The sequence below is a fragment of the Nannospalax galili genome, unplaced genomic scaffold (assembly GCF_000622305.1).
Source record: "Nannospalax galili isolate Female #2095 unplaced genomic scaffold, S.galili_v1.0 scaffold39, whole genome shotgun sequence".
Taxonomy (NCBI): domain Eukaryota; kingdom Metazoa; phylum Chordata; class Mammalia; order Rodentia; family Spalacidae; genus Nannospalax; species Nannospalax galili.
The window spans coordinates 6,844,239-6,858,016 of NW_008346683.1; the positions used below are offsets into that span (position 1 = coordinate 6,844,239).

Genomic DNA, 13,778 nt, shown 5'->3' on the forward strand with positions numbered 1-13,778 from the left:
TTAAGGAGCTGTCACACTTGATTTCCATAGTGGCTATACCAGTTGGCACACCACCAGATAAGCGTTCTCCTTTCTTGTGAGGGATTTTAAAATAATGATTTTCACATAGTGAGCACCCAGTATATACCAGTCACTGTCCTAAACACCTTATAAAATGTTAAGTCGTTTAATCCTCACAACTCAGGGTAGTGTGCACTATTTATCTGAATACTTTATAGCTGAGAACACAGAAAGTCAGATGCCAAGTGATATGCCCAAGGATGCTTCTACGTGAGGGGTCTGGAACCATGAATGTTTTGTGTTTCTGATCTTTGGTTGAATAAACGAGAAAAGAGGAGATTTTGTCTGACTGACAGAGCATTTACTCTAAGGGCAAAGGTTTGGCTCTAATTCGAATATGTCAAGTGTCTTTTTATTTTTTGCATTTTTTAGGATCAGTGTGTGCCAGATTAATTAAGCCCTTGATTGATTGAGTGTGTGTGTGTGTGTGTGTGTGTGTGTGCACGTGCACATGTGTATCTGCTATGTGTGCAGAAGAGGGCATCCTCTGGAGTTAAGAGTCATAGGAGGTTATGAGCTACCAGACATGGATGCTGGGAACTGAACTTGGGTCTTACAGAAGATCAACAAGAGCTCTTTAAAATGTTTTTTTTTATTTATTTTTGTTTTATGTGTATGAGTGTTTTGCCTGTGTGTATGTAAGTGGACCAAATGTGTCCCAACCTACAGAGTCCAGAAGAGGGCATTGAATCCCCTGGAACTGGAGTTACAGATGATTGCTAGTCTCTATATGGGTATTGGGAACTGAATTTGGGTTCTCTAGAAGAGCGGTCAGTGCTCTTAATCACTGAGTCATCTCTCCGGCCCCACAACAAGAGCTCTTAACTGCTGAGCTGTCTCTCCAGCCCTAATCATATGCTTTTAGAGTAAGAAGAAAATGAAATGTAAAACTAAATATTTTTAGCATAATTATTTTTGGTATGTGATGGCAAATCCAAATAGAGCCATGGAAATTACATGTTCTTATCTAGTATTTTAATGCCTATAATAGTTGCTTATTCCCACCTAAAGAATTTTGCTTTTTTTTGAAAAATTTAAGTTTTATCTAAATATAAACATTTTTCATCATAGTGGAATCTTTAACTATCTTAAGAAACTTAAAGAAATATGAAATCTAGGAACTGGAGAGGTGGTTCAGTGGTTAAGAGCATTGGCTGCTCTTACAGAGGACCCTGGTTCAGTTCCCAGCACCTACATGGCAGCTAACAACCATCCATAATTCCAGTTCCAGGGGATCCAGTGCTCTCTTCTGACATCCTCTGGACATTGAATGCATGGGTACAGTACATACATGCAGGCAAACACTCATATGCATACAATAAAAATTAATTAAATAAAAGAAAATAAATATAAAATCAAATCAAAGATTGGTAAAGGTTGCAAAATTCTGTTAGGTAATAGAAAAATTAAGCAACATTTCATTTGAATCCAGATGGGTATGCTGGCATGTGTCTAAAATCCCAGCACTTAGGAGGTGGAGCCAGGAGGATCAGGAGTTCAAGATCATCCTCAGCTACATAGTAATTTGAGGCCAGCCTGGGTTACATGAGACCCTGTTTCAAAAAAACAGAACAAAATAAATCTAAGGCTATGTAGGCTACAAGGATTATGAGATCAACTCTGTCTTTAAGTAATGAATTCTGTACTAAGACACTAAGTATTCGTGTTATTAAGAAGACTCCAGAAGGGGCTGGAGAGATGGTTCAGTGGTTAAGAGCACTGGCTGCTCTTGCAAACGGGTTTCAGTTCCCAGCACCCACATGGTGCCTAACAACCATCTTTAACTCCAGTTACAGGGAAACTGACACCCTCTCCTGGCCTCCATGGGCATTGCATGCACAGGTGTACTTACATACATGCAGGCAAAATACTCATACACATAAAATAATAAATAAAAATTTTAAAAGAAGAGCCAAGAAATATCTTGGCTGAAATCTTAATGATAAAAATTTGATTAACTAAAACTATATTTATAAATCTTGGGATAATATAATGGTTGAAATAAAAGGTATTCAACTTCTAAATTTAGGGAAATATTAAGTGTAATACGTTTGTGACTTAAGCTCATATTATAGTTTATGCTAAAGAGGCAGTACACATGTGTTTTACATACTTGTAGCTTAGCCCATTAGAGTAACAACATAATCAACTTTCTCATTCCGTTTTTAACATTTATAATTAAATAAATGACTTTCTCTTGGATTGTTAAATAGTGATTAAATTTGTATGTATTATATTAATATTTACAAAAGCTTATGTCACCCTAAAATTGTTTTTTGCATTTATCTCTGTGTGTGTGTGTGTGTATGTAGGTGTGCATGCCATAGTACATATGTGAAAGCCAGAGAACTGCTTATAGGAGTCAACCTCTCTTTCTACCATGTGGGTTCTGGGACTCGAACTCAGGTTTGGTGTCAAGTGCCTTTACCTATTGAGCCTTCTCATTATACCCAACTTCTTTTTAGTTTTGTTGGTTTTTTGAGACATAGTCTCCTTCTGTGGCCCAGACTGGCCTTGAACTTGTACATCACCAAACCCAGTAAGTCATCTATGCATTTAATTTACTAGTTTTGTAAAGATTACTTTAAGCAATTAAAATTTTTTGAGAAAAGTTAACTATCTAAAGTAGATGTTGTAGAGATCTTCAATGGGGTTAAGTATTTCAAGCTCACATTTTGGCTGGATGCTATACATTGTAAGTACAATGTTGTTCAGTGTATATTTGCTTTGTTTCCATACATGTTGGACTTGAAAATTGTTGGTTCACTTGTAGGGTACATTGGAGAAGAGCTAGAGTAGACTTTGTGCTAGGGCCAGCCATACTGCTACTAAGATGTGATCTTTCACTGGGTGTGGTGGTGCATGCCTTTGATCCTAGCCCTCGGGAGGCAGAGGCAGGTGGATCTGTAAGTTCAAGGCCTGCCTGGTCTACATAATGAGTTCCAGGCCAGCTGGGGCTACAGGGAGACCCTGTCTCATAAAGACTGAAAAAAAAAAGCACTGGTTCTTCTTGCAGAAGACCCTGGCTCAACTCTCAGCACCCTCATGGTGGCAGCTAACAACCATCTGGTAACTCCAGTTCTAGGGGATCCAACACCCTCTTCTGTCCTCCATGGGCACTACACAACACAGGTGCACCTGCACCCATGCAGGAATAACACTCATACACAGAAAATAAAAATAAATAAATTTTTAAAAATTAAAAAAAAGATGTGATAATTTTCTGGTCTCCGATGGTGGCTATTAGGTTTAAAGAGGCCTCTCCTCTCTAGTGGGTTGGGTCTTGAGTGATTCCAGGCCCTTGCAGGCTCTGGAGGTTTTTATTGGCCATCCACGTGAAGTTCTCCCTGTGTGTGCATGTTCAGTTCCCAAGCTCTTTCTCTGTGGGCTTCCTCTTCTCTCCTGTTCTGTCCTGTGAATTCATGTTGCCTCAGCCACACTCTGCCAGCATCTCCCTTCCTGAGCTGTGGTCTAGATGTGCCTTTAGGCAGAATGCTAGGGCCACTGGAGGCCTTCATTTCTCTCCTTGTGTCAGGGGCCATGGTCTTACAGTAAGTCTGATGTCGAAAATAATACACACACACACACACACACACACACACACACACACACAGCTGTTTCTGAGAGTTGATATAAAATTTTGTTTAGAAATGACATAAAACATGTTCATGAAAAAAGACATAAGCCAAGCCTGAAGTCAGTAGGCACTGAGTTTTTCTCCCTATGAGAAAGTGAATAGGGACAGAATGAATAATTGCGACCGAGGGAGACATCTGCCACAGAACAGTACAAGGCCTTAGTGATCTGTCAAATGCTAGCCTTCCAAGGTTGCTCTTATTATCGATCCTGTTATTACTGCCCTTCTCTCTCATGTGGCCCACATTGCTGCTTCATAATAAATATTTGTTGAATTAATGCATTTCCTTTCATTTATAGTATTTAATATTTTGAAAGACTGTCTTGCTATGTAGCACAGCTGGCCTGGAGTATGCTCTGTAGCCCAGGCTGGCCTTAAACTTGTGATTCTTCTGCCTTAGCCTTCTGAGTGCTGAGATTAGGTAGGAATGGGTCATCACATCTGGCACTAATTTTATTTTAACTTTTATTTACAGTTTTAAATTTTAAGTTAATGCAGGGCATATTAGTATGCTTGGTAATATATCTCTGGTAAAATGGTATTCTTGAAAGTTTAGATTTCCTAGTTGGAGAGCAGGATTAAGAGGTCTCTTTTTCTTTATTTTAGAGACATATTACTACATCTCTCCATTAGTTTGTGCCTTTTTTTTGGCTCTGACTCCTATCTGGATTATAATAGCTGCCAAGCATCCAGCTACAAGGACAGTTCTCCACTCAGGCTGGGAGCCCGTCATCACAGCTATGGTGATAAGCAGGTGAGTATTGAAACGTGGGTGTGCTCTGTAAGTAGGCCTGGGCATATTAAGGAAGTTACCCAGGTTCTTGGATAAATCATTTTGCATAGCCAATTCACAATTCTGTCTGTTAGTAAGAGACTAAGGTACAGGGCTATTCAAATCAGAATTACCAGATTGATGAGTAAAATTTAATAGGATCTGTGTGTGTTTGTGTATTTTAACACAAGGACATTATTTTGTATAGCAAGTTGCTCAGATAAGTATCAGAAAGCCATTTGGTTATTTCCACATCTAAAAGTATGACAGACTTAAGGATGTAATTAAGGATGTATCATCCATCATCATGAAGGAGTTTTGATAAGGACAGAATAGAACAATTTAAAGGTCTAGTGATGAGGTATTAGCTGAATAAATTGTAATGTTGCAAAATGGAATTATATCCACTAAAATAACATTGATATATTTCCGTTGCTGTAGAAAGATGTTGTATATACTTTTGATGAAAGCAGCAACCTTGAAAATAATAGGAATTTCCTATTTAATTTGTTAAACTAGGAATCTAATGAAATATTTGGATAATCCAAATCTAGCAGGAGGACCCTGAAGGGGAGCCGCAGGATAACAGCTGTGCCTCTGGTCTCCGCACTAGCCATACAGACTGTCAGGAGGACAGTGGGCATAAAGAAAGATGTCTCTAAGAGTTTTTGAAAAACTCTGGAATTGAGCATTACTTTATGAGTTTAGTGTACTGGTATATTTTATGAGTTTAGTATATGGTATATTTTACCATAGATTGGCAGGTATAGGGAGAAAGGGATTAGTGAGGGACTCAGGTAGGAAGGGAAGTATGTGAGACTGCACCCTCACCTACCATAGGAGGACATCATCAAATACAGGTCTGAAGTTAATTGAGAAATAACATTTAGGCATGTTATTTGGAAATGTAGTTCAGTGGTAGGAGAAATAGCTACAGTAAGAGATAGTTCCCAGTAGACAGAAGGCTCTGGGGATGGGGCTAGGGACAAAGGTCAGATAGTGGTCAGAACCTTTGCCTGATATTTTGACCATCAAGCCCATTCTGTGTGGCTCATTTTGCTGTAACATAGTTTGCTTTTCCTGAAAGATTTAGTCAACAGGTTCCTATGGGTGTTGGGACTGGCGGTGTCTTATTGTGCTGGATTGCTTCCTATGTTAACTTGACATACATGGAAAGAGAAAACTGCAATTTGGGAATTTTCTCTATCGGATTGGACTTTGGGCATGTCTATTTGAGACTTTTTCTTAATTCTTGAATAATGTAGGAAGGCCTAGCCTACTGTGGGTGGTACCACCCCTGGGCAGGTGGTCTTGAGTTGTATAAGAAAGCAGGTTGAGCACAGGCCAGAGGAGCAAGCCAGTAAGCAGCATTCCTCCATGGTCTCTGCTTCAGCTCCTGCCTCCAGGTTCCTGCCTTGAGTTCCTGCCTTGGCTTCCCTTGATGACAGACTTAAGCTATAAGCTAAATAAACCCTTTGCTTACCCAGTTGTTTTTGGTCATTGTTTTATCACAGCAATAGAAAGCTAACAAATACACCAATGAATTGAAGGCAGCCAATTAATAAAAGTTTCAGAAACTTAAAAAAGTCTCCAAGTTCCATTGACATATTGAAAGTGTATTATATTAAAAATCACTGTCTTATTTTTCTAGGCTTTTCAAGTTCAGCTCTTTCTGTGGCTATAACTTGCTGTGGTAATATGTATTCTAAATCTATGTAGTTTTAATACAATAGAAACTACTCCTTTAATGCCTTACTTTAAAAATGGAAAGATAATTTAAAATAGTTTTTTAGCCAGGCGTAGTGGCATGAACCTTTAATCCCAGCACTTGGGAGGCAGAAGCAGGCATATTTCTATGAGATAAAGGCCAACCTGTTATATATAGTGAATTCCAGGCCAGCTGGAGCTACAGGGAGACCTTGTCTCAAATTTTTTTTTTCAAATTAAAAGAGTAATAGATGATATGGTTAAAAAAACAGCCAGTGAAGACTATAAAATGACCATCAATCCCATCCTTTCAAACCCTACATATAGTTAACAAATCCTTATAAGAACAGATGGTTTAATGCATTTAACATATGTGTAAGTTGGAAATGGTGACACACATTTATAATCCTAGCACTTGGGAAGCTAAGGCAGGAAGATTGCTATGAATCTAGGGCCAGCCTAAGGTACATAGTGAGACCCTGTCCCCAAACAAGCCAAAACCATTCTAAGTAAATAAATATGTACTAAAACTAAAAGCACACAGTTTATCCCATGGTCACGTTATTTATTTATTTGTTTTTTTTATTGGTTTGTGTGTGTGTGTGTGTGTGTGTGTGCGCGCGCGCGTGCGCGCCCATGAGTGCACCTGTGACCTGTGACGGCCAGAGGTCAACCTCAGGTGTCTTGAGTGTTTTCCTCTGTGCTCTACACTTTATTTTTTATTTAATTTCTTCCACCTTATTTTTTTTGAGACAGGGCTCTCTCTGAACTAGTTCACTGATGGGCTAGACTAGCTGGCTAGTGAGCCCTTAAGATCCTTTCTCCACCTTATAGCTCAGAGCTTAGTGCGCCTTGCCACACTCGTCTCTTTTTGTGGGCCCCTAACTTAGGTCCTCATGCCGTGCAGCAAGTGTTTTACCCACCAAGCCACATTCCCTGTCCGCATAACCATGTTTTATTTCCAACTTTTTACTAGCAACATTGATTTTTATCTTGAATATTCTTTTTACCCGAGTTTTAAATTGTCTAAACATTTCACTTTACGAAGTAAGAGTGTCTGAATGTACAGAACAACTTGAAATCCTTTCTTGTTCCTTTTCCATGATATGTGGTTTTCTTTCTTTCAGCATTGGGGGCCTTATTCTGGACACAACTGTATCTGACCCAAACTTGGTTGGGATTGTTGTTTACACGCCAGTTATTAATGGTAAGACTTAGATGCACTGTTTCATGATAATATCTCATCTTCATATCTGCTCGGACTCCCAGGGACTTAGGACTCAGATTTCAAGAGGCATATCTTCCTGTTCTATCCATTTCTCTCTTCAGCCTAGGATGTAAGGCAGAGTGGATACTACCTTCCATGGTCTCAGCATTGTAGAACACTCTTTTGGAAATAACTGTTTCATAATAATTTTATGAGACGGTTTAATAGTCAGACATACCTGACTTTTAAAGCTAACACCAAAGTGTGAGGATTTGGGTCTGAGTTGTCTTCAACTTGTGGCTTATTGCCTATTGTTACACTGCTTTTGTCAATTGTCTTAGAAAAAAGCAGAATTAGCTGGATATGATCATTGCCTAAGTCAGTTCAGTTCATTAAAATCTGCTGTTGTTCCCTTCAAAATTGGCCTCATCTTTTCTTGCCTATAAAATGGGAATTTTTATCCTTATATTACATACTTACAGTATATTAAAGAGTTACATTAATATAGTTGCAGGGATTTCATATGAATTACACATAAGACAATTTTAATCCAACTCTACTGGTTTGGAGAGTGGCTGTCATCAAGTTTGATTTTGCTATAACATAGACCAACATAATTAAAAAAATAATTCTCTACCTTTAATCCCAGCACTTGGGAGGCAGAGGCAGGCAGAGCTCTGTGAATTTAAGGCCAGCCTGGTCTATAGTAAGTTCCAGGCCAGCTGGTGCTATAGGGAGACTATGTCTCAAAAAATTCTACCTGGACACATTTAATATAAATTACTTTAAAAATGTTTACATAAAAATACTGTGCAAGGTCTTTAAAACTAAAATTTTAAGCTAAAATTTTTACTAGCATTGTAATTTTTGTCTACCTTAAGAATGTCACTGACAAGTTTCCCTTAGAAGTTTCTCTCCCAGTTATCTGGTGCCACACTTCTCCCCTTTGCCCATCCTAAAATCAAGGAACCATCTGAGGCAACTTGGCTGCAAGACTTGAAAATGACCAAACATCGTCCATTTGCCCTTTGACATGATTCTCTTGTTCATCTATGTGTATAGCAGCATGTCTCATTATTGTAGTCCAATGCCAGACTCAGGCCATCCATTCAGGAAATAAAGTAGCCTTCCCGAGTCTCTGCCTGCTCAATGTAAACTGTCACTAAAATCATTGTTTGTATCCTTTGAATCGTAAGATGAACTTCTTGATGGGGTTCTCCTGTGTGTCAAGTCGAATCTGAATTCCATTTTCTTTCAAAACCTTTGATATACTGTTAGACTCAGTGATCCTGAAGAGACTACGAAGTATTGCTATTATTCTTACTAGAGTCTTGTATTGCCCTTACATAGATTCCAGTTTTCACTACTCCAAATCACTATGCTTTTCCTTACACCTGTTCATATTCTCTTCAGTGAATATTACTTGACAATTTCATTAGCATAAGTATTATCTAGTACTGATTGTTTGAGCTGTATTGAATAACATTTTAGGGAAGAATTTATCGTAAATAGAGACAGCTCTTTATTACTAAGACTTTCATGAGATCTGAGTTATCATCTTACATAAGAAACCACTCAAGATTATCACGAAGTGCTCTTCTTGGAAGTCTGAGCCAGGACACTGTGTTGCTAAAATCCTTTTCTGTATGTCAGAAAGCAAATCTCTTAATTCATTATCACGATGAGCTCACCTTATGTTAAGTAATTTAATCTTCATGTAAGTATAATCTAAGATATAATTTCTAGTAAATGATGCTACATCAAGATTTAAAGCTAGATCTGCTTAATTCCAAAACCTGTAGTCTTATCTTTCAAAATATACTATCACTTTATCAGATTTATTAGACACATGAATGTATAGCTGTTCAAAGCAGAGCATTTCTGTGTTGATGTGACCGAGATGTCTTTTACCATTTCCATGCTTTAGAAATAACAGCATTTTCTATTGGTGGTCACACTTTTTTTTTGTCTTTTTGAGACAGGGTCTCCTGTAGCCCCAGCTGTCCTGGAACTCACTATGTAGACCAGGCTGGCCTCACAAATATTTGCCTGCCTCTGCCTCCCGAGTGCTGGGATTAAAGGCATGTGCCATCATACCCGGCAAATGGTCACACTTGTTTTGTGAGATACTAATATGTACTGCTTGAGAAGTGAGTTCTGTGGTCAGTTATATTTGGTAAGCATTGGGTTAACAAAATTCATTTTTAAAAATATTTTATCATTTTAATTTTGCCTGTACATATGTTAAGTACACCACATTCATGCAATGCCTGCAGAGAGAGGCCAGAAGAGGATGTCAGATCTCCTGGAACTAGAGTTACAGACAGTTCTTAGCTGCCATGTGGGTGCTGGGACTTGAACCTGGGTCCTCTGGAAGAACCCCAAGTGTTTCTAACCACTGGGCCATCTCTCCAGCCTCCAGTTAACAGAATACTTGACAGTAGGATATTTTAAGTCTTTATCATACTAACACTGTCTGTGGGTCTCTCTATGGTACTCTTGATGCCTAAGTATTTGAATTTCCGTATCTACCCTTCCTTCAGGCCCCAAACCATGCTTGAGGAACCAATGACCTAGGAGTTATAGATTATTTATCTATTTATTCCTCAGCAATACTGAGTGGTTGAACTAGGCCTCTTGTATGCTAGGCAAGCACTCTATCACTGAGTTTTATCCCCCAACTCACAGTTTATTTTCAAACAATAATATACCATATCAGAGGCTTGTATTAACATACTTGAATTGCCATTCCTGTTTCTTTTTTGTTCTGTCATACATTACATTACAGACAGTTCTTAGCTACCATGTGGGTCCTAGGAACCGAGCCTGGGTCCTTTGCAAGAGCAGCAAGTACTCTTAACCCCTGAGCTATCTCTCCAGCCTCTAAACTGTTATTTTAAAAGGGATTAAACATGATAAGGTGGTATCTTCTATGTGTTCTCGTGTAAATGACATTTCCAGCTCCTTCTCGGTGTAGATGCATATTTCCATCTGAATGTCATGTTTCCCCCTCCACTTGAAGAAGTTCCTTTTGGGGTTTCTGAAGTGCAAGCCTGCAGAGAAGACAGGGGTTTCAGGTGCCATGTCACCCCGCATGTTACTCTTTCCTTTCTCTTTTCTTCTGTTTCATCTTGAACAGTGTCCATTTTATCTTCTTTCACTGTATCAGAGCAAGAGCTGTCTCTTTTGTCCATGACTGACCCTGCAGCCTGGGCGCTATTTCATCACTGTTCCCTGAGATCCTTACTCTGAGTTACTGTAAATCTTCCTGTCTTTTCCCCTTTGGCCCACCAGCACACTGAGGGCTTTACCCTAAATCTTCTTACAGTGGTTCTTTCCCAAGTGCAGACTGTTCTTTCTCAGTTTTCTGCCCCTTCTGCCCAACATAGCTGTGTTATGACCTCATTGCTTCATACAATTACCTGTTTTCAGTCTTCCTCCCACTCAGCTGTTTGATGCTAATCAGTGTTCCGGTTTCCCAGGCTCTCCATTCACATCCCATTCTCTGAAAATTCTTTTTCCCATCCCTCCACTGGCTCCTGCTTTCCCCTGCTGCCGGAGTGTGTGTAGTCTTCAAAGCTGCTGATCATCATCAATTAATTCTCTGTCTTTACTCTCTTTATTAATGATATTATGTCAGAAACTTCAAAATACAGTCCCCAGTCTAGCAGTATTACCTGGGATCTTGTTGGCTCTGCAGATTCTCCAGACTAACTTGGAAGCTCAGAGGTAGAAGCCCTCAGCTCATTCTGAGAAAACACAAGTCTGAGGAACCTCTCTCTTGTCACATGGTTTCTAGACCCATTCTAGAGCTATACTTTATTTTCCAGGTAGTCTTCATGTAGCTCAGGCTGGCTTTCAACTTGCTGATCCTTCTACGTTGGCATTCTGAGTGCTGGGATTACAGGCTTGAGCTACCATGCCTGGCTCAGATCTATACTTTGGATATTTTCACATGGAAGTCCAAGCTGCTAACTGAACTTGTGATGCTCCCCCTAAGACTCGTCTTCCTTCTGTATCTCCTACATCCATGAAGTGGTGGTATTATCTACCAGTATCCCAACTCTGATATCTCGAAGTCACATGCTCCCTCTCCTTTGCACTCAGGTCCACCAGCTTTTGAAATAACTTCTGAATTGCTTTCAGTACTTTTCTTCATTTGTCCCTGAATTTGGTCATTATCTTTCCTGAGTGGATCTTCAGAAATTGCCCCTGTCCTGTCCCTCATCCAGTTTACCATGTCGTATGCATTTGCTGTCAAGGATTATCTTCTTACCTGGTGAGATGGCTGGGCAGGTGAAGGTGCTTGCCACCAAGCCTGACTATCTGAGTTGAATCCCCTGGGATCCACATGGTAGAAGTAGAGAACCGACTCCTGCAGTTGTCCTCTGACCTTTACAGACATGTCATGGCACATGCCTGTACAGATTCATATACACACATATAAAATAAATAAATAAATAAATAAATAAAAATGTAATAATAATGAAAAATTATCTTCCTAAAAAACCAGATTGCGCCCCTTGCTCAAAGAGCAGAATTAACTATGTGTTTCCTAGAGGATAAATTATTTGGCCTAACAGACTGAGCCCAATCTTCCCTAACCTCTGCCTCCCAAGTCTCATTTTCTGCCCTCTCTGCACACTTGAGAGTCTCCTCTTGAACTGGCGGCTGTCTTGATCACACGCCCCATTCTCTCTTACATCGTGCTCTTGTGCTCGGTACTTGCTTACTTCTTTGTACTGTACTTGTGCTCCTTATTCGTCTCACGCCTGCAGTGCCCTGCTCATCTATTCAGACCCAATCAAAATGTCACATTCTCTGCAAAGAAGAAACTTAACAGTCAGTTCTCTATTTTCCACACTTACATGCTAGATTTTAGCAATCTTATTACTGCACATACTTATTTTGAATGATATTTTATGCTTTCTATGACTCTGAATAATGCTCACCATGTTAAGCTTTGGTAATTGTTGAATGAATAAATGCATGAATTAAGGAGCAAACTTCATTTTGCTGCAAACCACATGTCATTGAATTGGAGGAAATTATCTTGTTAAATAACACAACTGAGAACATCAGCAAAAAATTCATATACTTAAGAGGCAATTGGTGAGGTACATTTAAAGAAGCAAAAAATAGAAAAATGTTTCTTTCTGTTCATATGAAAATTTTGGCAATGTTAGTAGCAGTTACTATTTTCTTAGTAATTGTTATGCTTATACCTAGACAGATTGGTTTCTCAGCGCTTCTTCTTGGGTCTGCCCCCACTCTAGATAGGAATGCTTAGGCCCTTAAATGATAAGGCTAAAGATTCAAGAACAAATAATTTTGTGGGCATAAGGAAGAGTTGAGGGATGGTGAGATGGCTCAGTGGGTAAAGATGCCTGCCACCAAGTCTGACAACCTGAATTTGATTCCCCAGCAAGTTATCCCCTGATTGCCACACATACTCTGTGTATGTGTGTGTCGGGGGGGGGGCAATTGGGTGTGGTAGTATGTGCCTTTAATCCCAGCACTTGGGAGGCAGAGGAGGCCAGCCTGGTCTATGTAGTGAGTTCCAGGCCAGATGGGGTTACAGGGAGACCCTGTCCGGAAAAGAAAGAAAGAAAGAAAAGGAAAGAAAGAAAGAAAGAAAGAAAGAAAGAAAGAAAGAAAGAAAGAAAGAAAGGAAGAAAGAAAGAAAGAAAGAAAGAAAGAAAGAAAGAAAGAAAGAAAGAAAGAAAGAAAGAAAGAAAGAAAGAAAGAAAGAAAGAAAGAAAGAAAGAAAGAAAGAAAGAAAGAAAGAAAGAAAGAAAGAAAGAAAGAAAGAAAGAAAGAAAGAAAGAAAGAAAGAAAGAAAGAAAGAAAGAAAGAAAGAAAGAAAGAAAGAAAGAAAGAAAGAAAGAAAGAAAGAAAGAAAGAAAGAAAGAAAGAAAGGAAGGAAGGAAGGAAGGAAGGAAGTAGAGCTAGATAGATAAGAAAGAAAGAAAGAAAGAAAGAAAGAAAGAAAGAAAGAAAGAAAGAAAGAAGACCTAGATAGATATCCTGTACCCATTGTTAGAAGAAAGGGAGCAGCCGTTTATTCAATGAGGAAGCTATTTAAGAGTACAGCTTAGTTGAGTAGCAGGCTAAACAAACGAAGGTATAGTCTTCCAGTAGAATGTTATCAACAGTGAAAATGAATGAGTTGTGCCTTCCATTAAGAGCAAGAATGAATCTTAGGAATTTTTTTTAATTTTTAATAACAACATGATTAGAAGAAGCATTTCATTACAGCTTTAACATATTCAGAAACACACTCCAGAGCAAGGATACATCTCTTTCAAAAGTGGCTGTAAATTTTTAGGTTCACAGTTGAATTAATACAGTTATACAATATTGAACTCAGTATAAATCCTATAAGACATAAAATT

The 13,778-nt window shown here is 38.9% G+C and overlaps 1 protein-coding gene across 9 annotated transcripts in view; it reads left to right on the top strand.

The window, feature by feature from the left end:
* Slc41a2 (solute carrier family 41 member 2) overlaps positions 1-13,778 on the top strand; it is a 133,297-nt gene that overhangs the window by 59,757 nt on the left and 59,762 nt on the right. For all 9 annotated transcript variants that reach the window (XM_008843141.3, XM_029568333.1, XM_029568331.1 and 6 more), the window contains 2 exons: positions 4,304-4,451; positions 7,304-7,383. In XM_008843141.3, the coding sequence (XP_008841363.1) occupies positions 4,304-4,451; positions 7,304-7,383 (228 nt within the window). The remainder of the gene's footprint in view (positions 1-4,303; positions 4,452-7,303; positions 7,384-13,778) is intronic.